At 44.6% G+C, this 27892-nt stretch overlaps 1 protein-coding gene across 2 annotated transcripts in view; it reads right to left on the bottom strand.

Moving 5' to 3' along the window:
* HACD1 (3-hydroxyacyl-CoA dehydratase 1) overlaps nucleotides 1–27892 on the bottom strand; it is a 420976-nt gene that overhangs the window by 154544 nt on the left and 238540 nt on the right. Inside the window, exons 3-4 of one of the 2 annotated variants that reach the window (XM_069648346.1) lie at nucleotides 310–328; nucleotides 136–218 (exon numbers count right to left, since the gene is read on the bottom strand). In XM_069648346.1, coding sequence (XP_069504447.1) covers nucleotides 136–218; nucleotides 310–328 — 102 coding nt within the window. Of the gene's footprint in view, nucleotides 1–135; nucleotides 225–309; nucleotides 329–27892 lie in introns of both variants that reach the window. The other variant, XM_069648345.1, reaches the window with a different exon arrangement.

The following is a 27892-nucleotide window of genomic DNA, read 5'->3' as shown; positions in this document are numbered from 1 at the left end:
TTCCTTTCTGAAGAAACCAGCTGCACCACTTCATAATGCAGTGATGCAGCTATTCTTATTAATCTTGTTTTGCAAGTGAGACTTATCAAAAAAATAAAACACACTGAAAAACAGAATATATCTTTATAAACTGACCTGTTTGATGCTATTCGTGATGAACCAGACCATGAAGATTCTTGAACACACTTGGGCCGCAGTGACGAGGACAGAGGTGTGCACTATTCCTTGAAACAAAAACACGTCAAATACTAATCAGAGAAGGTGTTTCTTTGTAATTCACCAAATGAGGAAAGATAATTCAGAACTCACCAACTGCACAGTGGACCAGCTGTAAAATGAAACAAACAGAACATGTAACCATGAATGTACTAAACATTTTAAAATACTGTAAACACGTAACTTAATCATGATGTTTACACTGGCAATGTTCAATAGCGGCACAGTCTTACTTAGGCTTTGAGGACATTTAAAGAAGTGTGGTTCATGATTATACATACCACCCGTTTGCACACTGGACATATAACATTCTAAAACATATCCTTACCCTTGTGGTGCTAACATGATACGCGTCGTCACGTATGCTCATCAATCCTAATGACAGACTATGGGCTCTTTTGCTGGACAGGGAAGGTAAATGCTAAACAGCACTGCATAGAAAGTTAATCTCCTAACAAATGATTGTAAACGTTGATGTCTCAAAACAAACACTTTGAGCGGACACCAACTACAAAGTTATGTTTATTTTGGAAAAATATAATGCATAACGTTATACATTTGAAGTGAGCATGTATTGGCCCACTAACATTTAAACAAGCCTCCTTACCCAGGACCCCATCTCCCAGCATGCTAATAGGAATGGAGAATACTAACACTAGCACTCCAGCTTGAACTTGAAAACTCCCTTTGTGCCCTATCTCCGCAGGATCACCCAAAAGCCTACAAGTAAATCCCCCAAGGAAACCTAGGCTAGGAGGCGCATTGGACTCGCATTCTGTGATGAGGTCCTCTGTCTGTTTATTTATTTACATTTATAAAGCGCTCACACAGCCCGCAGGCATCGAGGCGCTGTTACAGGAATTGTTTGTTTTTCTTAGTTGCGAAATTGCGTTTTTTTTTTTTTTTTGTCTTAGTTACGTATTTATAACGCGCTTAAACACCCGGAGGTTTCTAAGCGCGGACCCGGGGATCGAACCTGTTGCTGCTTCGTGTCGTCTTGCTTCCAAGACGCGCACGCTGCCGCTGAGCTATCCTCCCGGGTCTGTGAATGGGGATCGCGAGTTCAGAGGTCACGGGGGCAGATGCCGCCACCTGCAGTGGAATGCTGGGTCAGACGAGGTACAAGGGGGATCCCCAAGACCACCCCGCCTTATACCAGAGTTAATGATTGGGACTGTCACAGGTATTACACTTTCGATACTCCTGCCCCTTTAAGTCCTCATATGTTAAGAATAGGCAGCTCACTTTGTGACCCTGTGAGTTATGTTTTCCCTGCAGGTCTGCTGAAATCCAGAAATAAATTAGAAAGTCATACTGATGCAGATGATCCTCACAGCTGCTTCACCGAAGACTCTGGGGAAGTAGAGTCTCGGTCACTGTCAGTCTGCATAGAGGTGAGCAAGGGCAGACAGATCAGCGCCAGACTGAACCCTAATGAGATCACACATGGAGGACGAGTCTAAATAAGGCTCAGTCTGCATTGCCGTGGACCATGGCATCAATACATTATAAACAGTAGGGTATGGTCCTGATCAACGGTCCACCAATTAGTAGACCAAACTATCGCCCACAGATGCAAACACTATCACAGAGGACACCCCATGGCGCATGGGCATGGACCAATGAAAGCCACAGTTGTTCTGGAAGTGGCTTGAGAGCTATGAGGAGTTAAGTGTGGGAAGTGTAAGAAAGACATGATATCAAGAGAGATGACACAGACAACAACATTATATTTCAACACCTTTATTTATAATCAGGATGGTGTAATGCCTAACTACTAAATAGCTTACACACAAGTACAAGCATACCTCGAGCAAAACCACTTACTAGGGGAAAGACAATCAGGCTTTCGCCCCAACAACAGTACCGAAACGGCCCTCCTGGATTTAAAAAATCTGGTAAACTAGGCATCCTACTACTCCTAGACCTCTCAGCGGCTTTCGACTTGGTTGACCACAACAAACTATGCCAAACACTCGCCACCAATTTCCATTTCTCCCACAAGGCCACTAACTGGATAAAATCTTTGCTTTCAGACCGCACCTCAAGAGTCACACTAGAAGAAGTAGCAGCAGACCCCATCCCTGTACCAATAGGGGTACCACAAGGCTCTTGCCTCTCCTCCACCCTATAAAATGCCTACACCAAATTACTCTTCGCTGCACTAGATGCCATGGGAGTAATTTATACAAACTTTGCAGACGACACACAGATCCTCATCCCCATCACAGGCAACCTGGAACAAGACACAGCCACCATCAACACTATCTATTCCCATATTCAAAACTGGATGGCAAATAACAGTCTCTTCCTCAATGGAGAAAAACTGAGATCCTCATAATTGGTTCCCCGGCCAGACTCAGCAAACTCCACCCAGATTACACTTCCATCCTGATCGATGGCACTCCCATCACCATCTCCCACAAAGTCAAAACATTGGGTGTACACCTCGACTCCAACCTCACCATGGATTCTCACATCAGTGCGCTCACCTCCTCAACATCCTACACCGCCAAACTCATTACCCTAAGCAGGCCCCTCCTCACTACAGGCAACTGCATAACCCTTGCTAAAATAGATTACTGCAACATCCTACTACTAGGTACCACAAAAACAACCTTACCAAACTCCAACTCCTACAAAACAAAGCCCTCAGAGCAGCACTGGGCATTAAAAGAAGAGAACACATCACACAACACAGAAGAGATGCACACTGGTTCCCAGTACACGCAAGAATCCTCCACAAAACACTTACCACTACCCACAAATGCATATTTGATGCCGCTCCTAGCTATATTAATAGCTGCATTACTCGCAAAACCTCACCCAGATTACTCAGATCCAGTGCCAACACCCAGCTCCTTATCCCACGCTTCACATCCTCAAGAGCAAGCAACACTAGCTTTGCCTTTGCAGCACCCCGCATTTGGAATTCACTCCCCCCTACCTGTCCAACGAAGTCTCCTTACCCAAGTTCAAAAAGCTACTCAAAACTTGCCTATTTAACAAATTCCAATAATTTGTCACCAGTTTCTCAGCGGACTGAGTCACCCTCTCAGCAACCTAGACTACTCACTTCAAAGAATAATGACACCCATGCTGTACATACCACTCTGCCTACTAAATGCTTGTAATTTTGAAAGTAGACTGTAGCTACTATATGTATGTAAAACTGGAAACATTCTGTATGTAACCCTTATACGATAACGAAGATATATGCAACTTATGCCGTGACACCCAAGGGTTTGGGCGTTTAACCAAATGTAATAAAGAAATAAATAAATGAATAAACAAACTAACCCTATGCTATGGCAGGATTTCCCTGCTTAAAGAAATCAAAAGAAATCAATGTCAGGATGTTCAAAAGCAAAAGTCTATCAGGGTCATAAACCTATGCTATCCTCACAACTACAACAAAACTAGGGGAGGGGAATGTTTTAACCAAAAATAGTGTCCCAAAGCAAATACTCAAAGAATATCAATTTAAGCTTCCATAAAGGTCTCTGGTTCAAGTGCAACACAGTTCTCACATCACAACGAAGATTTAGGGGTCTCCCTTCCCCAAGTTCAAAAGCAACAAAAAGTTCACACAGCACGTTGGTCTCAGGACTCCCTCCCCCAAGACAAAGGCTCTTCAGACTGTACCTCTCAAGGCTCTTCCCCAAGAGTCACTTTTACAACAGTTGAAAAAGCAACTTCACAGTCTTTCTGGTTCACAAGTTCCTAAGAAAAACCCAGGGTCCGCCTGACCCTCCTCCTTTGGTTAGTCTCACCAATTGTTTTACACCTCTTGCCACTTGGTAAACCTTTATTGGCTTTCGGGTCTAAGCGTAGTTGTCGGACCACACAGTCCACCCATCACAGGTCACGCAACCAGAAGCCAGCTGTCTTGATTGTAGCTTGCATCTTGCTGTTAGCAAAGTTGACTTAAGGAAACCCAATGGTCAAGGCACAGGTCCACTCATCACAGGTCACGCAACCACAAGTTGCCTTGCACTGATGTTCAAAGGTTCACAAGTTTAAAATCCCACTTGAGGTATTTCTTTGACAACAGTTTCTGTGATGTGGGCTACGACCGCGTCCTCTTGCCAAAGTCAGTAAAGAGTCACTTTTACTGCATTAAATCTTAAAGTAAGCCTCAAGCTCCTTCTTATGTTTAGCATTCAAGTTCAAATGATTGTTCAATATTCAAATGTGGCTGTGCTTTGATCCAGATTTAATTTGGTATTTAATATATATTTGTTCATTATCACTTTATTCTATATATTGCTACCATGCAATTCGATATTCAATACATGCTCACGCATTGTTATTGGGTTCAATATTTTGCTTCTATTCAGTGTGGTATTCAGTTTATGAGCATTCACCTTTCTGAGCATTCAATTGTTCTCTCTTTCAGAAACACCTGGAGACTTTTGTGAGGTAGGAAGGGTCATTTGGGCCCTCCTACATTTCGGGCGAAGTGTATGTTATGCTCATTCAATGGTTGGAGACGTACCCTTGTCCGAGCCCCGGTGACTGACGGGTGTGAGGTAGCCATTGAATGACACATATCCAATGCCTCTCACACAACCCCAGGGACTCCATTTTGTATCAGCCACAACTCCATTTTTGACTAGGCCGCACATGAGACTCTCAGAAGCCTGCACCTCTCCCCTGTCCAGTGCCGTGCACAGCCAGCCCGACAACCGCCACCTCCTCCCCACTGTCTGCGCTGCAGCTGTCCTATTCTCACGGAAGCTTGGGCGCAAATTGTTGCAAGCTAACACTGTATCTCTCCTCTTCCTTTGAGATCACTGCCCTGTGTGCGACCGGGCCGGAGCCTGGCTCTTCGGAAACCATTTGTCCCCACAAACCTGCCCCTGCTGTAACAACCCCCACCGTCGAGAGTTACTGTCTGTGTGAACCTCAAGCCCCTCACCTCTTTGATGTAGCAGTGGGGGGACCCCTGCCCATGGGCCACCCTCAATTGCCCCCCATATATCTAATCCTGAGCAAATATATATTTTACATGCACTAACAAGTCCCGACACTCTTGTTTGATCATCAAGGCACCTGATAAATGTGCCCCAGAATTACACATCAAGATAAGGCACCTGGAACACCACACATCTGCCCCACTCTAGTCCAGGTCAAGAATGTATACCTCTTGTTACAATTTATTGATGACAATGGCCCTCATTAGGACCCTGGCGGATTTTTTCCGCCATCGACGGACTTTTCCGCCATGGCGTAAAGTCCGTTTACGCCATGGCGGATGGTGGACTTACCGCCCCATTCCGAGGTCGGCGGGGCGGTAAGTCCCCATTGACCCATTTACCCTTCCCCATTCCCATTTCGGCCCCATAGGGTATAATGGGAGTGGGGAAGGAGTTAATTACGCCATCGTAAATTACGGTGGCGTAATTAACACCAAGGTCCCATAGCGCCATGGATTTTTACGCCCGCAAAAAGCGGGCGGAAAAATGACCATGGCGCTCTGGGAACTCGGAATTGGCGGTAAGGGGTCGGCGCAGCTAACGCTAGCGTAAACCCCTTACCGCCAGGGTCCTAATGAGGGCCAATGTGTTATGATGAGTTTTATGTGTCGTGTTAAATCTTGCATGCCCATGATTATTGTGAAGTTTACCTTAGTTAGAATTACAACTGTGTGGCCACGGCTTGACCCTTCGCCCCTCCCTGAGGAGCTCAGCTGCCCCGCATGCCTCAAGACGCAACAAGTTCAGTCTCAGCCAATCCAGCAGCAGCACCACTATACAATGTATAATGTCTGCTCGACTAAACCAATGAAATGTACTCTGTAACCCTTATAGCACACGTCATAGATGACGCGTTTTGGACTTATAATGTGAAGTTTCTGTATTATTGGCAGAGCGCTCTCGGAGTAGCAGAGTCCTCTGCGTGCCCCAGTTTTATATTTATATAAAGAATACCTTTTACTCACTCGCAATCTCTCCTGGTCTCATTCCATACTGGGGTGTGTACATTGGTGTTCATTTATTCTGTTGTTTTACTGTAATTGTGGAGAGTGACCACTTTCACTTTATTCAGCATACCGACAGCACACGCTCAATCTGGAACAATGTATTCTTCCCCACAGTTCATTTACTGTTCAATATCTGTTCGAGTGTTCAGGTGCTTGCGTTCATCTGCTTGCGAGCACTGTGATACAATGTATTTCCCTGCCGCTTTACAAATATCTTTTCACTCTTTTCCACATTTGCACACCAGTTCTGTCATTCACTGGTCGCTAAGCAATCAATGAGTAGGATATGGCCTTCTCCGTTAGGGCCTGGTCTGCATCTTCTGTCCCTTTAGACACTCCTGGGTCACACGGGAATGAGCATCTAAAGCACACAGGAAAGGGATAGTCTCGAAACACGGCTCCCTGCTTCTATTTAGCTCTGCTTTCAAGCCACGCGTCAAGGGACAGCCTTCCTTCATGGATCCCAGTGTCTCAGCGTCCTGCTTCCACACAACCTCTAGCTGCTTTTGTCGGCCTCTTTGCTGCATCGCCTTCACCTATCTGACTCTCTGCTGTTGGCAGTTCCACCTTTCATGCACCTGTGTTTGACTAACAGGCTGCAGGTGCGAGTTCTGAGTTTGCATTGCCTGACTTGCTTGACTTTAATTAAGGCAATCAGTGGGATGCGCCTGACCTTCAATCCTCCTGGACCCTGTTCTTCATACCAGTACTATAGTAGTTTTTACAACAGGAGAGCTGCACTACTCCTAGTTGCTTCTTCTTCTTCACAGTACTTTGTGGCCTTGCCTTTCTCTTGGTTGTCTGAGGGGAGGTCCTAAGAGGGATGAATGTGAGAACGCCCTCAGATTTCTCACAGCAGGAGGTGGCTGGAAATGGAAAAGAGCAGAAAAAGAGAACTGGAGGAAGGGAAGAGATAAGAGGAGGTGAAAAGAGGTGTTGGGAATGTGGTTGGAGTAGTGGACAGGACTGGTGGACATAGCAACAAAGTGGATGGAGGAGACAAGAAGGGAGTTGTGAATGTGAATATCAGTAAATAATTATAGAGGAGATCATTATAGAGGAGGCTGGAGGATACATCAAGGAGGAGGTTGGAAGGAGAAAGAAGAGGCTGGAGGAGATATAAAGGTTGATATTAGAGAGAGGGAGATAGTGGAGGTCTGAGGAGGTTTTCAGGCGAAAGAGAGAGGGAGAGAGAGCCCCAAGAAGGAGAAAAGGACAAATAAGGAAATGCCTGGAGGTGCTGAGAACTGCACAGTAATTTGGAGTCAGGGAAAATCAATCCTTGCAGCAGACAAGGTTGAGCCTGGAAGGCAATGAGGGTTGAGATCATGGCAGAGCGTTGAGGAGTACAGAAAGAGAGAGCAAGTGAGAGGACCAGAGGTGCAAGAGAGGTTCCCTTATGTACAAACCCATCACGGAGGATAGGATGATGACAGGGAATGTAGAGGTTGAGCTAGTGAATCAACTGAAGTTGGCAGCCTCCTGTTTGAAGTAGTTCTGAACCTTTGCCAAGTCCTGTTCAGCCCCAGTCTCTATGCCCTTCTGCCAGTCTGGCATATGGGCAGAAGTGGACGTGAGCCACATGAGCCAGTGGGCCTTCCAGGAGACAAAGATGCAAAGGAGAGTCCCAAAGACCATTGAACAAGGAAAGAAGAAACAAGTGCTGCAGCACTTAAAATCCCAGGACTGCAAATAACTGTAAATTGAGAATCTACCAGGGGAGCAGCCCCGGAGTATGGTTTTCATGCTGGATACAAACTGTTCAACCCAAGAAAGAAATCATCCTGATATCGAATTTATGTATTGCTTTCATGTATTTTGGCCCAACCCTGGAGAGATTGTGAATAAATAGCTATTAAGATATATACAACTGTGTCTTGGCCTCATGTTGAGCCTACTCTGTGAAAGTCCCACGCCTACTTAATTGCCTGGATAATCAGCTCCTTAATATGGGAACAAGAGTGGTCCAGCAGGTTCCATATCTTTTGAGGTTGTACACATCCCATGACTACATATTAGAAACCTACACAGAAATGTGTAAGGCCTTCTGTCTGGTGACCTTTCTAAGAACTCTGTGCAGTGTGCTGAATGTCCCTTCCCTCTTGGTTTAAAGATATCTACTGTGTATGAATTCTAACTGCCGCCCTCACACCTACGACCACAACCAAATAATTAATCTAATCTGCCAATAATACTGTCACGGAGCTGACCCTTACCTGATCATCGTTTATTCCTATGACTCTCCTGTCTGGCAATCCAGAACAAGCACTGCGTTAGTCCCACCTCAGGTCTAGGGGGGCCATCTGTATCAGATGTTTACACTTTACACAGTGCTGCCTTGCCTCTAAGTGTACAAACATTTAAGAATGTCCCTTTCAGTAGAGCGATATCAGTTGCTATTGCTGGGATATATAACTTCTGGCTCCATTAGTTGTGCAGGTTTCTCTCAGCCCTTACGCTTTTTGTCTCTGGCTACTATCAAATACACCACCAGAGACCCAGACAACCCCACCAATTACTGACCTATACAAACATATCTTACCCAGCTAAAATGTTATAAAGCTATGGCTACGTATACAGCCAAATCCTGGAAAAGGTAGAGTCCAACAACATCCTAGATCACGGACAAGTAGGTTTCAGGGCAAAGAGAGGAATACAGTTTGCACAAAAGTATATCTGGGATGTCCTTAAAACGTATGCAGGCACTAACATCACCTCAGCCCTCATACTCCTTTGGCTTAAAGCGCTATATAAATTCAATAAACATAAACATAAACTACTGGATATCTTAGCAGCATTTGAAACCATTAACCATAGATTCTTAATCAGGAGATTTGAAGAAGTTGCACTACACAACACACCACTACAGTAGATGAAATCGTTCCTCAGAACAGAAATCATCTGGCTTCCACATTCAGCTCCAACTTACACAAAATGAAAATGATCTGGGGAGTGATCATGCATACTGTGCCTCCCTTTTAAAATCAACATGGCTTCACTATTGAGGATCATAACAAAAACCTCATGATAACCTGATAAAAATCACGTGGATGGGACTGCACACAAGTCATCTTCAAGCCAGTAACAATGACACTAATAACACCCTCACCAAGAGCCTTCCACAGGCGAGCACATGGTTGACAACAAACAACTTAAAATTCAACCTGAACAAAACAGTTATGATGACTGGCTCACCCATGCACAGCACCAGAAACACTACTACTTTGGCCTTCGGAAATGGGCTCCTGCCCTAAAACTTCAAAAGTAATCATGAATCTCCAAATCATCATGGACAATGGGCTAACCCTGGAAGCAGGAATCAATGCACTAAAAAACATGTTTATACCTGTGAATGTGCAGATCCCCACCTTAGAATGTATATCCAAATAGAGAATTGCGACTGCTGGAGATAATCGGGAATGGGGAGGATGATGAAGCTAGCAGGAACGGTACATTTGTTTTTTTCCTCCCCTTTCTGATGCCTCGGTCACATCTATAGTTTACCGGCCCTAGCATTTAATATTTCTTTCACATCACATTTATGCGGACGACACTCAACTCTTTCTTTCCTTCTCTTCCTTCACACCCGAGATCTAACCACTTGTCTTTCTGCTATCAAGGCCTGGATGGCATCTCATTTCCTCAGCTTAAATGCAGGTAAGACTGCGGTTCTATTCTTCCATGCTAACACTCTGCCTCCACCTTTAACACCTCCTTTCATATCATTTCCTTCTTGAAGTCATTTCTCTCCCACAGCTCGTAACCTTGGTCTTTATTTTGACCCTAATCTCACCTTTTCTCACCATATCTCTCACACTTCTCGCTCTTGCCATTTTCATCTCTATAATATTCGCAAAGTCCGGCCTTTACTCACTTTTCAAGCCACCAAACTACTCATTTCTTCACTACTATTCTCACGCCTTTTCTACTGCTCTACTGCTCTCTTTGGTCTTCCGTCTTCCCGTCTTGCTCCCTTGAAATTTATTTACAGTTCTTCTGTTCGTCCTCTGTGTCTTCTCTCCTATAGCGACTCTATTTCTTCCTCCCTGGCCTCACTCGGCTGGCTTTCCTTTTACTCTCAACTTAAATTTCATTTTCTCTGTCTTGTCTTTAAATCCTTCTATCATCTGTCACAAGACTACGTTGCTGTACTTGTATCTTTTTACTCTCCATCTCGTTCCCTTCGCTCTTCTTCTCTCTTTAGACTGAGTGTTCCTCGTCATCCATGTGCTCAGTTCCGGTTTCAATCTTTTCAGCTTCTCGCTCCTCTTCATTGGAATGTTCGCCCAGTCTCTATTTGCTCTATTACTGACTATTCTCTCTTCTGTCTTTCCTTAAAAACCCATCTTCTCCAAAGGTTCTGATTGCCTGCTGCCAGTAAGAATTGAAGAATTGATGTTCTGACTATTTTTCATTATTTTTTGTACTGTGTTCTGTAACTATGTGAAGCGCTGTGGCTTAATGCGCTATATAAAATACAATAAAAATACAGAAAAATACAAATACAAATATTATGGCAATGCTAACGTGTTCTTCAGGCTTCACCAGCTGATAGTGGCCTGGGGCCCAAGTTATAAGAAAAAACCCTGGCTGCGCTGCTTAATTCGCAGCAGCAGCCGGGGAGAGTCGGGATTGCCAAGGAAATGGAAGGAGGGCTCCGCTCTGAACCCCTCTTCCATTTTCATGGCTTGAACAGGAAGCCAAGCAGTGCGGCCCGGGTGAAGGAGCCCTTTTCAGGTAAAGAGAGAGGTTTATGGGGGTGTTGAGGGGCTGGATATGGGAGCGGGAGGCAGGGGAGGAGGAAGAACTGCAGCAAACCCAGGCTTGCATCGTTAGATTCAGCCTGGGATTGGAGCAACCTGATTGACTGCGGCACCCACCATGGGTGCTAATTTATTTTAAATCACAGCAGACTCTTTTAAGGGTTTTCACCGTCTTGTTGGCAGAAGGAAATACTTGTCAGTGACTTTAGGAACCGAACATGCGTACATCAGAAACTGCTGAGTTCAGGACTTTTCAATGTGATCAGGGTTAGTATGTCAGGACACCTGCCTGCCATTTTGTAGAATGAACCGGTTCTAACCAGTTGAGACATTGAGACCCTCATAGGGAACCGGATGTGTGAAAGGGGGTGGAGAACCTACGCCCCTCACCTGAGGAGGACGAAACGGGTGGCGTCAAACTCGTCATCATGACCCAGAAGCCAATTACCAATTGATAATTGGGAGCTAGGGAAGTAGAAGAGTGGCTGTCATAACAATACAATTAGTTATTTTGTTATATGGAAAGTGAGACCAGCATGCCGGAAGGTCCATGTAAGCATCATCGAAGATATGGGGTTGAGCGTCTTGAAGAGTGCAAGGGGAGCACAGCTAGGGTGTAGCGGGTTAGTTGTGTTGTCAGGGTTAGGGTGGGATGTTGTCCGTTTCTTGCAAGAAACCCCTTCTACTACACCTTTTCATATTCATCTACTGAGAATGAAAACCGCTGACTTTTGATCACAATTACAACCAGCTCCACTGAATCAGACAGATTATGCCATTCATCACCTTTCACTCTTCCTGAATGAAAACATACCTCACCCTGTTCATTCTATTTCACTGATAACGGCACCCATCTTCTTTCTGATTCAGAGTGAAGGGATATGTGTGGGCGATAAAGCACCACCATATCAAACAGGTACTGGGGGCTAGCGATCATGGGAGACTTTCACATAATACTAACTACAATTTAAACTGTTGTCATATTAGTAGCCAACCTAGTTTGTATTGCCAATATGTAAGATGATCCTCTCTTCTTAGACCGCTGACTAATCTAACGGCTTGGTTCTGAACCTTCTGTAGCTTAGCCAACAATTTTTTGGTTATCCCTATATGAAGGCTTTGGCATTATGATAGCAATCAAGAAAAAGAGCCTGGATGAGAGCAGCCAGATGAATTGGGATAACCTGTGTTTACTCTTCCGTTTTTAATATTTAACCTAATCATCTACAAGAAGGAGGTATGTTGTAAAGACACAGAGATACATTTCCACACATTTCAATTTTTGGTTTGATGTTGCTCTGGAAAATGTAAATGCGTCCATTTAGGCATGTGTGGCATCTATATTTTTATGTGTGACGGTTGCCTTATCACTTTCCAAAACCAGAAGGGACTCTGCAGCCTAGGAAAGATAGCCTACTAGGCTCCCACTACCACAGCATTGAACTGCCACCCTCATGTTCTCTGTGATACTAGTATGCCAGTTAGAAGAAGCCATAGGTTGGTAATTTGTGTGGATGAAGCCACAGGAAAGTGAGGCCTACGCTAATGAGTGAATTACAAAGGCATAGCGTCCAAGCCAAAGGAGGTGCCCATTGCCAGTATAAGGTGAAAAAAGCAGCTATAGGGATGTCATGTGCCAACCCACATATCGCGGGTCCTGTGCAGAAAAAGAGATCCCCGCAAACACTCAACCAGCTCAATAAAGGAAGAAGGTAACAGAAACCAATCAGCTGAGCCCCGGGGCACAGCCAGAGGAGAGTAATGTGCCTGAGCAGGGCTGCAGGGGGCAGGTGGGACTACACATATTAGATTTGACTGCTTAGAACTAAATACGGCAAAGTGTAGACAACTCAATAAAACTGAAGATTCACTTTTATTTTAGTTCTGTGAGGGTGAACCAGAAACCTTCTTGCATTTCCTTTTTTTCTGTAAAACATAAAGATATAAGGACGCAATAGATTTCTTTTGTGGTTTTATTGCACAAATATTAGCGCAGACACTGGTCTTGCCAATGCATTTCGGACCTTAATTACCCTTCATCAGGGTTTAAAGATCTCATCTGATACATAACAGTCAAAACAGTAATTCATTATCGTAGCGTGAAAAATAGATGTACCCATATACCACACAAAATAAAACCAAGCCATTTTCATTATCATCATTGTCCATGTTGAATGCAATGTCAAAAGATCAAACATAAATAAAAAGAAAACAGTAGGCAATGTGACCTACACAACATTAACAGCATGTGAGAAAAAGAGAGAGAACATGAAAGGCGTAAGAAAGCGTGGACTCAAATGTAAATCAGTATATCATATTTCAGGTCTCTTACTGATTGTACAATCATGCAGCTATGTGTTTAATTAGCTGTACCTTAGTGTACTCATGCCTATTCTCATCAGTTCTTATTGTGTTACTGATACCACACCGGACTTAAGGACTGTGTGCTATTCAAACAGGAAAAAGTGTGTCTCTCATCATGTCTTATGTGGGTATGTGCGTGTTAAAATCCAATAAAAGTTCACTGCAAACAAGGTAAAAATAACGTGCAAGTGCCTGCACACACCCATGTTACGTGATGGGAAAAGTGCTGGGTTCCTCATGTAAAACCGAAACCCCCCCGAAATTCGCAAGTTACGGTAAACTAAGCAACCATAACTCGTGCCACCAGTGTGCACTGCAAGGACTAACACCCATGACTTCAAAGATGCCATCACAAATCTCATTCATGACATCACTGATGACATCACATGTGTGGCTCCCTCTTTTCTGTTCACTGACATAAGTAGGCCAGGTGCTTTTCTTCACTAACAGTCAGTTAGTAAGAGTTGAAAAGGTTCTGTCTTTATGTACGGTACCCTTCTCATATGTTGTTACACTACTTTCCTTAGGGTACACTCATATGATGTCATACATATAGGGGAAGAAGAAAGCGTAAAACACAGCAAGAATTCTGTGCATGAAGATAATCAGTTATGTTATGAACAGTTTCTGGTAATAGTGCTTTTTTTTGCATAATTTAATTTCCCTGTATATGCTCATATTGGTATGCATTGTGGTGTCTTTATGTTTTCTGTACGGTAGTGCAATTATGTAGTTATTAGGAGAATGGTAGCTACTTCTTGTAACACTCACCTGATTCCCGTAGAGGCGCCGGTCTTGACTGGGCGTATACCGTATCTTCAAAGGTGATGTGTAACACACGGCTGGCTCTTTGGGCTGGACCTCTGTGCACTGTATGTCTGGCTCGAAGGGTAAGGTGTCTGCAGATAGAAAATGTGGGATTAATGAACTGGGTTATTGAATGTCTCTCTCTTCTTCCCTTTCTCTTCTCCTGTAGAACCCCAAAGGTTAACGCTCTCACCTTAGGTAAGTGAACGCCGTGCTCTCCATCTGCCTCGAGGCAGGGTGCTATAACCAGTTTCTTCACTGGATAAGGGGAGCAGGCCTCTTGACTTCAGAGGACTGCTGTCCGTCGTTTACTGCACGAACGGTAAGTTTCGAGTAATTCTAATGTCTTTAAAGTCTTTAGTAATGATGTCTCTTGTTTTGCAGGGTTCCGGCGATGGCGGATGGCGGGCTGAAGTGAGTTGAAGATGGAGCCCGTGTGATGAATAGAAGCGCCTGGAAGCACGTAAGTAAGCGCTTGTTGCCTGCTTCACGATGCGCTCTGTCTTTTTATTTTGCAGGTACAAGTTCGGGGCGGCTGCAGGGTGCCGGAATACCCACTGGGTTAGATGTGGAAAGGAGTAATGGCACGTGAGTATTAAAGTTCCCCAATGTCTTTAAACGCACCTTGTTTTGTCTTTCAGATGCGGGATGCAGCGCCGAAGGCCTCCGGAGCGTGCGAAGAGTTGGTAAGCTTTTGTCTTTCAGATGCCGGAATGCAGTGTGAAGACCTCCGGAGCGCACGAAGAGTAGGTAAGCCTTTGTCTTTCAGATGCCGGAATGCAGCGCGAGGCGTTGGTGACAGCCGATGGACCAGGTAAGTGAAGAGCTGTCACTGAAGACCGTAATGCTAACCTGTTCTTTCTTGTCTTTATAGGTGTTGCTGAAGGCTGGATTCAGAATGGTAAGCCTTTTTCCTTAGGCCCAGGATCAGATGCAGAAGACACGATGAGCGTTCTGCTGCTGAGAATGCAGAATAACGCAAAGCAAGATTCATCCATCGGGTGTGGTTTAAATAGCCTCCTGTAGTGCTTAGGTGTCTCCTTCCACAGCCACGCCTAGGTAAGAAAAGAGTTCCTGCTTTCCAGAAGAGCTCCAGTGTTCTGAATCTAGGGAGTGGCTCCTGCCCCACCCAACAGGAAAAGTAGTTCCAAACAGAAGAGGATCAGAGACTCAACTGGCAGGCAAGTAAGAAGCATGGTCTGCTGCAGCTAAGTCCACCCAAGCATTATGAGCCCGGCGCTTCCAGCGCTGGGACTGGGCATATTTATGAGCCTGGTGCCACTGGCGCCAGGACTGGGTCCAAAAGGTCCCAATTGGGACTGGTTGGCACTCGGAACCTGGGTTATGGATCTGCTTCCAAGGGAGTTGGGAAAACCCTGACCTTTTGGAAGCAGAGATCATGACAGTACCCCCCCTCAAGGCCCCTCCCAAACCGGGCTTCTCCGGGGGTTTTGGCTTGTCAGGAAATGTTCGGTGAAATCTTTTGATTAGGCGAGGAGCGTGGACATATTCAGCAGGTTCCCAGGATCTCTCTTGGGGGCCGTAGCCTTTCCAGTCAATTAGGTAGAATAGTTTAGATTTGGAGATCTTGGAGTCCAGAATGCTTTTGACTTCAAACTCGAGTTCTCCATCAACTAGGACAGGTTTTGGAGATTTGGTTAGTCGGGTTTGAGGTTGCACGGGTTTTAATAGAGAGACGTGGAAGACCGGATGTATCTTCAGGTGCGGGGGCAAGTCCAACTTGACCGCTACTGGGTTTACTATGGTAGTGATGGAATAGGGACCAAGGTATCTTGGGTTGAATGTGCGTGGCCCTTTTAGAGGTAGATATTTGGTGGATAACCAGACTTGATCCCCTACTTGATATTGAGGGGCTTCCTTCCGATGTTGATCTGCTCCTTTCTTGTATTCTTCTTTAGCCCTTTGAAGGTGAGAAACAGCTTCCTTAAAGGCTTGGGTGATTGTAGAATGCAGGTAGTCTACTGCTGGTGTTTCAAGATCTTGGAGGGGATCCAACTCCGAGGTTCGAGGGTGACTGCCGTACAAAAGAAAAAACGGGGTTTTCCCAGTTCCCGAATGGACAGAGTTACTGTAGGCATATTCGGCTATCCAAAGGATGTCTTTCCAAGTTTTTTCAGTTTGTTGCAGCATGCAGCGTAAATACTGTTCCAGAGTTTGATTGGTCCTCTTGGTTTGTCCGTCGGTCTGAGGGTGGTGACTGGTCGATAGTCTCACATCAATTTGAGCCGACCGACAGCAACTTCGCCAAAAATGAGAAATAAATTGACTACCTCGATCCGAAATTAGAACCGAAGGAAAACCGTGCAGTCGAACGATGTTTTCGAGAAATTCTCGGGCCAGAGTTGCTGCTGTTGGCAAGCCGTTGGCAAGCCTTTGAGCGGAATGAAATGCACCATCTTGGAGAATAAGTCCACGATTACTAGAATCGTATTGTATCCGGAGCATGGAGGTAGATCGGTGATGAAGTCCATAGAAAGCGTATGCCAAGGACGAGGTGGGATGTCAATAGGGCGTAAGAGACCTGCTGGTCTTTCCTTTTGACTCTTGTTTTGGGCGCATACTCCACAGGACATTATAAAGTCTCTGATATCTTTTTTCCAAGACGGCCACCAGAAGTAGCGCTTGATCTTTTCTGAGGTCTTGGCCATACCGGGATGTCCTTCCATTAAAGAATCGTGATAACAAGAGGTTACTTTTTTCTGTAAATCTGTGCTGGGTAGGTATAATCGTTCTTGGAAATACAATAAATTGTCCTTTACTGCAAAGTCCTTTCCCTGCAGATGCCAATTCTGTATGTCTGCTGGAGTTACAAGTTGCCTGGCTTTATCCTTAACTTCCTCTATGGATTCTGTGGCGATTACACCCAGAATTCTTTGTTCGGGAATGATTGGTACAGGTTTAGGGTTGATCAAGTGTTCTTCCACTCCCTTCCGAGAAAGGGCATCAGCTTTACCATTTTTTGTACCAGGTCGATAGGTAATTATGAAGTCAAACTCGGCAAAGAATAATGCCCAACGGAGTTGTCTAGAGGATTGGGCTTTTGCGGCTTTCAAATATTGCAGGTTTCGGTGATCCGTAATCACAGTAACGGTGTGTCGGGCCCCCAGCAGATAATGCCGCCAAGCCTTAAAGGCAGACTTGATAGTCAGTAATCGTGTAATTGATTTCAGGAGGCGAGAATTTGCGGGACCAAAATGCCACGGGATGCAACTGATTGGTTACCGGGACCTTTTGTGATAGAACTGCCCCCATGGCAAGGCTTGAAGCATCAGTTTCCACGATGTAGGGGAGTTCGGGGCGAGGGTGTTTTAAGATTGGTGCAGAGATAAATTTAGTCTTCAAATCCTGGAAAGCTTGTTCCGCCTCGGTAGACCATTCAAAACGTTTGTTTTTCTTTAACAAGGCAGTGATGGGCTGGACTATTCGAGAGAATTCGGGGATAAACCTGCGGTAAAAGTTAGCGAAGCCTAACATGCTTTGCACACCTTTTACGGAGGATGGTGATGGCCATTTGAGAACTGCATCGACCTTCTTTGAATCCATACGCACTCCGCCAGGTGATAATATGAATCCCAAGAATTCAACTTCAGTCACGTTGAAAACACATTTTTCCAATTTAGCGAAAAGTTTGTGTTGATGCAATCTTTCGAGGACCATTTTCACGTGTTTCCGATGTTCAGATTCCGATGAAGAATAAACGAGGATGTCGTCAATGTAAACAACAACACACACATCTATGAGCTCTCTGAGGACATCGTTCATAAAATATTGAAAGGCGGCCGGGGCATTACAAAGTCCGAAGGGCATGACCTGATATTCAAATAGCCCATACTTGGTGCGGAAGGCCGTCTTCCATTCATCGCCCTCTTTTACTCGTACCAAGTGGTAAGCTCCTCTAAGATCCAGCTTTGTATATATGCATGCTTTTCTGACTTGGTCCAGGAGTTCAGGGATCAAAGGTAACGGATATCTATTCTTAACGGTGATCTGGTTCAGGGAGCGATAATCTATACAAGTTCTAAGGTCTCCTTCCTTTTTTGGAACGAAGAACAAAGCTGAAGAAGCAGGGGACTTGGAAGGACGAATAAACCCATTTGCCAGGTATTGATCCAAGTATTGTCGAAGGTGAAGGTTCTCAGGCTCGGTGAGGGCATAAATTCTACTACAAGGAGGAGTAGATCCAGGTATCAGGTCGATCTGGCAGTCATAAGACCTATGAGGAGGTAGAGAGTTAGCCTGATCCTTCCGGAAAACATCTTGGTATTCTAGGTATTCGGGAGGTAACTGGGGAGTCTCTGAAGAAATTGCTGCCAGTGCAACACTAGGTGGAGGGTGACAAGTAGAGACACATTCTGGAAACTGGACCGTTCTTGCTCGCCAATCGATCAGAGGATTGTGTTTCTCTAACCAAGGTATTCCTAGAATAATCTGAAACTGAGGGGCCTTGATCACATCGAACACGATCTTCTCATGGTGTCCATCTTGACTTACTAGCGTCACTTCTTGAGTGGTATGCGTTACTGGCCCGGAGGCTATCTCCGTACCATCCACCGTAGTAATGACGTCCTTTACAGCCTTGGGACAAAGAGTTAGATTCATCCTCAAAACCATTTCATGATCCACATAATTGCCGATGGCACCGCTGTCGACGTAAGCTTCAATTGCATGTAATCGATCCGGATTATCAGGGCTGATGAGGACCATAGGTATCACGAAATGCGAGGTCACGGAACTGGTTTTCACGCTCGGCAAGAGGACCTCTATTCTTGTCGGGTGAGGTCGTTTCCCTGCTCAGAGTTTGTAACTTTGGTAACTGCAGCTCCTACTGCCTTCTTGGCAGGTTTCACCGGACAGTCTCGAAGAAAGTGCCCTGAGTTTCCGCAATAGAGGCATAATTGCAACTGTTTTCTCCTTTCCCGCTCCTTTTGTGTTAGAGGACCTTTCAGACCCCCTATTTGCATGGGTTCCCCGGAGTCTACTCCTTTGGAAGGAGTTGGCGGTTTGGAAAATACTCGAGCATCAAACTTGGAACGATCGGCCTTCCTGTTCTGCAGTCTGTGATCTATTTGAACGACTAAGTCTATATAGTCCGAACAATCTTGTGGGGTATTCACTAATTGGGCTAACACATCTTTGAGCTCTCCGCGTAGACCTCTATAAAACAGCGTAATCCTTTTGTCCTCAGGCCAGTGAGTTTCCACTATCAGTCTGTTGAAAGACGCAATATAAGCCAAAAGGTCTTGATTACCTTGTCGCAACGAAAGAAGCTCATTGTCCAAGGCCTGCCCCTGTGAATGTCTTGCGAACAGTTTTTCCATACTGAGCTGAAAAGCTTGAAAATCATGGAGGACCGGATCATCTTGATTTACTAGAGGGATCGACCAGTCTGCCGCATTGCCACTAAGGTACGAAAGCACGAAAGCTACTTTAGCTTGATCAGTTGGAAAGGCTGCTGGCCGGCATAAGAAATGCAACCGGCACTGATTGATAAATACTGCAAACCTCTTTGGGTCACCAGAAAATCGTTCGGGCGGAGCCAGAGGTACATTCCCAGGTAGGTTGATCTGCACTGGATTCATAGAGGATGTAGAAGGAAGATTTCCCCCAGATGCGGGTAACGGGGTCTGTCCGGCTTGTGACTGTAGCAATTGTCTAGCGAGATCATCTGTTCGCTCCTTGGAAATAATCAGTTCCCTTCTTAGAGCGTTAATTTCCTGACGGGCTGCATGCACTTCTGCCCTTAGTTCCCCAAGTAACTGGGCTAGCTGGTCGGTATCCGAGGTTTCCATAGCGCCTGGACGGGAGTTTTGTGGTAGGTTTTGCGTTCTGTAACGCTCACCTGATTCCCGTAGAGGCGCCGGTCTTGACTGGGCGTATACGTATCTTCAAAGGTGATGTGTAACACACGGCTGGCTCTTTGGGCTGGACCTCTGTGCACTGTATGTCTGGCTCGAAGGGTAAGGTGTCTGCAGATAGAAAATGTGGGATTAATGAACTGGGTTATTGAATGTCTCTCTCTTCTTCCCTTTCTCTTCTCCTGTAGAACCCCAAAGGTTAACGCTCTCACCTTAGGTAAGTGAACGCCGTGCTCTCCATATGCCTCGAGGCAGGGTGCTATAACCAGTTTCTTCACTGGATAAGGGGAGCAGGCCTCTTGACTTCAGAGGCTGCAGGGTGCCGGAATACCCACTGGGTTAGATGTGGAAAGGAGTAATGGCACGTGAGTATTAAAGTTCCCCAATGTCTTTAAACGCACCTTGTTTTGTCTTTCAGATGCGGGATGCAGCGCCGAAGGCCTCCGGAGCGTGCGAAGAGTTGGTAAGCTTTTGTCTTTCAGATGCCGGAATGCAGTGTGAAGACCTCCGGAGCGCACTAAGAGTAGGTAAGCCTTTGTCTTTCAGATGCCGGAATGCAGCGCGAGGCGTTGGTGACAGCCGATGGACCAGGTAAGTGAAGAGCTGTCACTGAAGACCGTAATGCTAACCTGTTCTTTCTTGTCTTTATAGGTGTTGCTGAAGGCTGGATTCAGAATGGTAAGCCTTTTTCCTTAGGCCCAGGATCAGATGCAGAAGACACGATGAGCGTTCTGCTGCTGAGAATGCAGAATAACGCAAAGCAAGATTCATCCATCGGGTGTGGTTTAAATAGCCTCCTGTAGTGCTTAGGTGTCTCCTTCCACAGCCACGCCTAGGTAAGAAAAGAGTTCCTGCTTTCCAGAAGAGTTCCTGTGTTCTGAATCTAGGGAGTGGCTCCTGCCCCACCCAACAGGAAAAGTAGTTCCAAACAGAAGAGGATCAGAGACTCAACTGGCAGGCAAGTAAGTAGCATGGTCTGCTGCAGGTAAGTCCACCCAAGCATTATGAGCCCGGCGCTTCCAGCGCTGGGACTGGGCATATTTATGAGCCTGGTGCCACTGGCGCCAGGACTGGGTCCAAAAGGTCCCAATTGGGACTGGTTGGCACTCGGAACCTGGGTTATGGATCTGCTTCCAAGGGAGTTGGGAAAACCCTGACCTTTTGGAAGCAGAGATCATGACACTTCTTACATGTTTCACAGTACCCAAAACTGTAAAACGAAAGTATTCATGATGGTGACATGGGAACATTTTCAATATTACACTTCAATGGGGCATGGTGCAGAGAATGGCTTTGTTTCCACATGAGTTGGTTGATGTACTGCAAAGAAGTGTGTAATACAATGGTGTGTATAGCTATGCATTGCTCAATGAACTACGTCTCTCTTGGTAGTTCTTCCAATGATGTTTGATAGTTTTTTGCCACCATAACAATAACAATCCCTTGTGGAGGCTTCCCATGAAAACTAAATGCACATGTGATGTCATCAGTGTTGTCATGAGTGAGATTTGTGATGGCAGCTTTGATGTCATGGGTGTTAGTCCTTGCAGTGCACACTGGTGGCGCGAGTTACGGTTGTTTAGCTTACCATAACTTGTGAAGTTCGGGGTTTTTTCGGTTTTACCTGTAACCATAACGTCCCTGTAACAACGTTTGTCCATTGAATTGCATAGGTTTTTTATTGGTGCAACTTAACCATAACGTCCCTTTAACAACGTTTTGTGCTAGTGAATTTCATAGGTTTTAAAAAAGTTGTAACATGCAGCAAATACAAAGAAAATATACAAACAGCAGAAAGCGCTTGAATGAGAAGGGAAAATGCTATAGCTGTACAAAATATGTGGTTTCGCAATAAAGTGCACAAAGGCATAGGGTATGCAGCATAATGGAAAGCACCACAAGAGAAGTGACGTTTGCCTTCATCAATGTTACAGCACACCGGCTGCACAATGAAACAAAGAACGAAGAGGCAGAGGAGCAAATGGCAACTACCGAGAACAGAACGTCAGAGCAACGTGGCAAGTACACGAAAGTGTATGTTGTAATTGCACAGGTACAGTAGTTTACAATAGTAGCAAAGCATGATGTTTTCTGTTTGTGGGCAGCAATGGCTTCCACCCTAGAATGGCTGGAGGAAAATTTTCCACATTAAGAAAAGAGTGATGACGATAGGCCCATTGTTACCCGCCGCACAGTGAAAAGGGAAAGAGTTACTGCAAGGGCACGCGCCCTGGAATGGCTGGAGAAGAATTTCTCGCATGACCAAATGAGTGAGCATAGTAACCACATAGGTAGGGAATGCAGTGGCAAGAAGAACACAATCACAATGTAATACTTCATGTGAATTAACCACATTTGTTGTCTTTCAACAGAAGATACTGGAATGCAAAGTAATACACCAGAAGTGGCACCTTTTCCACAGGAAACTGAAGTAAACGCTGGACACATACAAGTTGACCGCCTGCACACCAAAATCGATCAGTTGCTCCTCCAATTTGCCGCCTTGAGAAATTTTGTAGAAGAACATATAATGGGTAAAATAAGATATCACTGCCCAACTTGCACATGCACGCCTTCCCCATTTCCCAGCCCCCTTCCCCGCAAATTAAGTGTCATGAAAGACGCTTCAGTGAGACCTCAATCCCTTCTTCCCCTCACCAGCAGCTTGTTGAAACAGGAAAATCCCCAATATATGCATCTGTTTCTTGTCCCCCTTCCCTTTCCGAAAAATCGCTATGAAAGTGTGCTAATAAAGATTGATATGTTTTTTTTATTTTTATTTGAAATAAACTACAGTTTATGCACAAGGCACAACTTTTGTTTAAAAAAAGAAAAAAGTTCATCGTACATACATAAGAGATTCGTACCAGAGCAATGTTCTTACGTTCACTCCCTCATTTCTTTACACCAAGAACCACCCAATTCATAAATTCATTCATTCCCCATTCATGCAGCCACCCAAAGAAAAGGGTGCAAAATTGCTAGTGATACGCTACATTAGACGTCTACTGCCAAAATCATGTCCAAATAGTTCACAAGTGCACAGACCAGTTTTGTGTTATTCCCAGAGATACACCTTGCCCACCACTCGTCCATGTTGTTATCTAGTGGGACAAACTTTCCAAGATGTAGAAAGCGTTGATTTGCTAACTGAGTGCATTCAATGAGCAAATGTCTCAAAGTTTCAACACATACTCCACAGAAGCAGCAGAGATTGTCTTTTATGGATTTGTTGTTCCTTTGCCAGAGTATTTCTTTTGTTTTTAGGATATTTATCCGAAACCTGAGAAATTGGTCACGATGATGGCAAGATGGACAAAGCAGTAGATAGCGTGATTGCTCGTTCAGTTTTTTTGGGTCACATCTCATGGATTTTACTGATTCCATTATTTGACGATTTTCTTGATTCACAATCCAGGCCCAATTGTCAAATTTCTTTTTTTCACATTGTGGGCGATCTATGATCTCTCGATGACTTATATCTGCGGCTTCTAAGAATGACAGTAGCTTGCGAAACCACAAGTTAAGTAAATTTTTATTGTTGGGAGCGTACTTGTTGGCAAAGATTTGGTAAGCTGGTGCTGGAGCCTTTAAAGCCATCCTGCGCATTGACATGATAGAGTTCCAAACCACTCTACTATGTATCGAGTTTAAGGATAATTCATGTCGCAGTATTGTCATTGATGTTGATTGTGTTAATACATAATGCCAAAAAAGCCCTTCCAGCATTTGCCAAATTTCTTTGCCTATATCCATCCTGCCTCGGCGCCAAACGTTATGACTGGCATGACTTTTTGTAGATAGAATCTTAAGACAGGTTCCAATGAAAACTTTCCATAGTGCCTAATGATTTTCGTAGCTTGTCGAGCGAGCATCAACTTTTTTGCTTTTAATTCTTTGACCCAATGGTGTTCGCAAATAGAGTTGTTAAATTCAATGCCTAGCATCAACAGAAGCGATTTGGGTATCCACAACTTTCCATCTGAAGGCTTTGTCTCTCTTTGATTTCAAGTTTCCCACCGATAAGATTTTTGTTTTTGCTGTGTTTATTGTCAGTTCATTGCGATCATATATTCCTGCAGACTTGTAAGAAGGCGCTGAAGACCTATTTGTGTTCTGTCGATCAGCACCAAGTCATCCGCATATATGATGCATTTAATTGGTATTTCGTTGATCATTGGTGGAAAATAGTGTACCTGCTCAAGATGGTTTGGCAGATCAGCCAAGAATAATTTGAAGAGCTCTGCCGCGAGCGGACAGCCTTGTTTAACACCTTTGTGGGACCAGATTGTATTGGATAACAGCCCGCTGTTGTTTAGTCGCACTCTAATGGATGTTTGGTCATGAAGGGAAATTATCGGCTCGAGAATAGAGTTCGGACATCGCCATTTTGCCAATTTTGCCCAGAGTAGGCCACGATTCACACTATCGACGGCCTGCTTCATATCTACAAAGGCAAAATGAATTTTTCTGTTTGCCTTTAGCGATTCAAGTTTCAAAATGGTCCAAATTAACAGGTTTACGTCCACACCGACACCTTTCATAAAACCAGTTTGGCCTGTGTCCGCAATCAGTGACATCGTAGCCCAATTTGCAAGTTTTAGTCTTAGATTTGAGCCAAATAATTTGCCAATCGTATCCAGCAGTGCAACTGGGCGATAGTTGTTCGGATCGTCCCAATTGCCCCTCTTGTGAATTGGTACAACTATTGCAGTAGTCCACGAAGCAGACAGTTTTTTTCACGCTGCAATTTTGGAAAACAGGTTCCCAATAAATAGTACCCACTCACTAGAATGTTTTTTAAGGGGGCATTAGAAATTAGATCAGGTCCAGCTGCACGCACATTTTTTAGTGCTTTTATGGCTTCAATGATCTCAGCGTACGACATCTCCACATCCCATTGGGTGTCAGCAACGATGGGCAGTGGAACCGTCGCAATGTTTGACCTTTGGAATACCAGAGAGAAGTGAGTATCCCATGCCTCTCCTGAAATTGTATTTGTTAGCATTGGAGTGCATTTCGAAAGGTCCATATTCAAAATCTGCCAGATTTTGCGTGTGTTTCTAGTCAGAAGTAGATTCAGCATTGACTCAGCTCGGTCCTGATCGATGACAATGACATGTTATTTTGCCCAGTTTCTATAAAGAGCTCGTCTTGCTTTCATCGCGTCTTGTATTTCTGATCTTGGCAAACATTTTTTTATTGTTCTTAGATCTTTACTTAATGCCTTTTTTGCTTTGTGTACCACTTTGCTGTAGCGATGTAGATGCAACTGCCCTTGATTCCTGGATAATTTTGTGGCAGAAGTGAAGTCTGTTAGCAGTGGGATATAGTTGATGCCTTAAATAGCTGAGATGCTCTTTAGCCTCATTCCAAGCCCATGGATCTGCTTTCCATTTATTCGGAGATGATTGCCCTTGCAATTTGTTTCTAGATCATTCTGATAGACGACAGCCTCGAAAGTCGCAGCCATCATGCAGCTGAGGTGCAAGAGGCTATGGTCACTGTGATTCATTTTTCGAATTTGAAGATTTTAAATCTTTGATTCAAAGCTTCTAGATACCCAGATGTAATCGAGTATACTATGTGTTTTTTGACGGTGCCACGTTGGTTTTGGGGGGATGTCACCTTTTACAAGACCATTCAGCATAGACAAGTCTCGCATCGTCATTTCTTTTTGCCATCTCTGCCCTCTAGCCACAACCACGGCGTCAGTTAGCCGCTTATAAATCTGTAGCGATTCATCAAACAGAAACCAAGAGCAGTTTAGGTCTCCACAGCAGATTATCATCAGGTTGTTGTAGGATAACATGGCCACATCTATTAGCTCAAAGATGGCATTTAGGAAGTCTTTTGTGCTGATTTTTGCAGGATTCCAGTATCCATTTATAATCAATAAATACTTCCTTAATTGAGAGCTTTTAGCCATTGTATGAATCAAGGTACCTTGCACATATGGGTTTGGATTTGTCATAACCGGTACTGACCAAGTTTGCGTTATTCGCACCGTTGTTATTAGTCCGGAGCTTGGACGGCCTTTAACATTTTTTTCCGCAGGGTTTAAGAGAGTAGTAAAGCCATCGCACATTGGAGTTTTGCAGAGCCAAGTTTCTTTGGAAGTTCAAGCCGCGCTTACTTGAAACGCTGCATTTCTATGATTTAACAGTGCCTCCAATCCTCGCTTGCAGACCTTGCTGCTAGGCCACGCCCACTCCGGAAGTGCGGGCCATAAAAAGGAACGCTATCATCATTTTGGGGCATTTCTTTGGAAGTTCAAGCCGCGCTTACTTGAAACGCTGCATTTCTATGATTTAACAGTGCCTCCAATCCTCGCTTGCAGACCTTGCTGCTAGGCCACGCCCATCCCGGAAGTGCGGGCCATAAAAAGGAACGCTATCATAATTTTGGGGCATTTCTTTGGGAGTTCAAGCCGCGCTTACTTGAAACGCTGCATTTCTATGATTTAACAGTGCCTCCAATCCTCGCTTGCAGACCTTGCTGCAAGGCCACACCCACCCCGGAAGTGCGGGCCATAAAAAGGAACGCTATCATCATCTTGGGGCATTTCTTTGGAAGTTCAAGCCGCGCTTACTTGAAATGTTGCATTTCTATGATTTAACAGTGCCTCCAATCCTCGCTTGCAGACCTTGCTGCTAGGCCACGCCCACCCCGGAAGTGCGGGCCATAAAAAAGAAACGCCGACACCCTTGTGGCGTTAAGCCCGCAGTGGAGTCAAGGGCGCAGTGCTGTTAGGCTGTTGGGCGTGTTTGTGGCGTGAATTCACCAGTGCCTGTAACGGGGCCAACAAAACCGGGAATGGACGAACTGTATGCAAAGAGATAGGAACAGAAGTAAGCAAAGTATTAAATCTACTTACATTAAAGTAACCTGGTTGGGGGGAGAGTCGGACTAAGGCCGCTCCTCAAGCTGTCGGGCGTTCCCAAACCGGGTAAACACTTGAAATTGCATTTTGGAACTCCTTCGGTCGGCATCAAATTATTTAACTACATTTTCTCTGAATGCTTTTGAATATTGGACACATTTTATTCTTGATATATGTGTGATCTGGGTTACAGTGTTTTTATCTATTTTTAAATTGTTTGATAGTTTGCGCTTTTTATTACTCTCACTTTACCCAGTGTTGCTCAATTTTATAGGCTGCTCCTTTTATAGTGTCACCGTCTGTTGTCCATTGATGTTATTTTAATTTGTTTTGGGGGCTGCAAAGGTTCTCTTTTCCCCTGTTAATCTAAGTAAATGGTGTGTATTTTGTGATTATTAATTTGTATAGGTCATAGGCACCTTTCTGGGGGCACAGTCTCTTTGTACTTTAGTTATTTAATATTGTGGTTAGGTGGATAGCTAGCCTTGGTGCCCCCCCTTTTTTGGTCTTGTTTACCCCTGTAGGCAGCAAGGTGGCTCCTTCCCTTGGAGGCCTATAAGATCTTTCCCCCCTCCCTTTTAAGTAGAGGGTTATATTTCTTTTGACCTCCTACTATCATGGCTCCTAGTCCATGCTCACATAATCTTAGGTCAAAAAAGGGGATAAAAAACACACCTATACCTATTTTAAAACTAGGAACCCTGAAACTGAGTAAAGGTAAAACCTCTAAGAAGGGAGGGAAGAAAGAGCTAACATGTGAGACTAAAGGTGTACTAGAACAACCTGTACTAGAACAACCAAAGATACTCAGTTTTTTAACTATAAAAGAAAAAGTAATGGCACCTGAAACTATACAACCCCAACCTCCTCCTTCTAATAGTTCGATGATTGATAATAACTCTTTGCTGACACTAGTACATAATTTCAGGCGACAATCTATGGGAACGGGAAACGATCTGGATATCTCTGCAGTAGAGGAAACTGATATGAATAATGT

This window comes from Ambystoma mexicanum, chromosome 2q (assembly GCF_040938575.1).
Source record: "Ambystoma mexicanum isolate Mex_15411 chromosome 2q, UKY_AmexF1_1, whole genome shotgun sequence".
Taxonomy (NCBI): Eukaryota; Metazoa; Chordata; class Amphibia; order Caudata; family Ambystomatidae; genus Ambystoma; species Ambystoma mexicanum.
The sequence above is the reverse complement of the archived record's forward strand: the minus strand, read 5'-3'. Positions and strand labels throughout refer to the sequence as shown.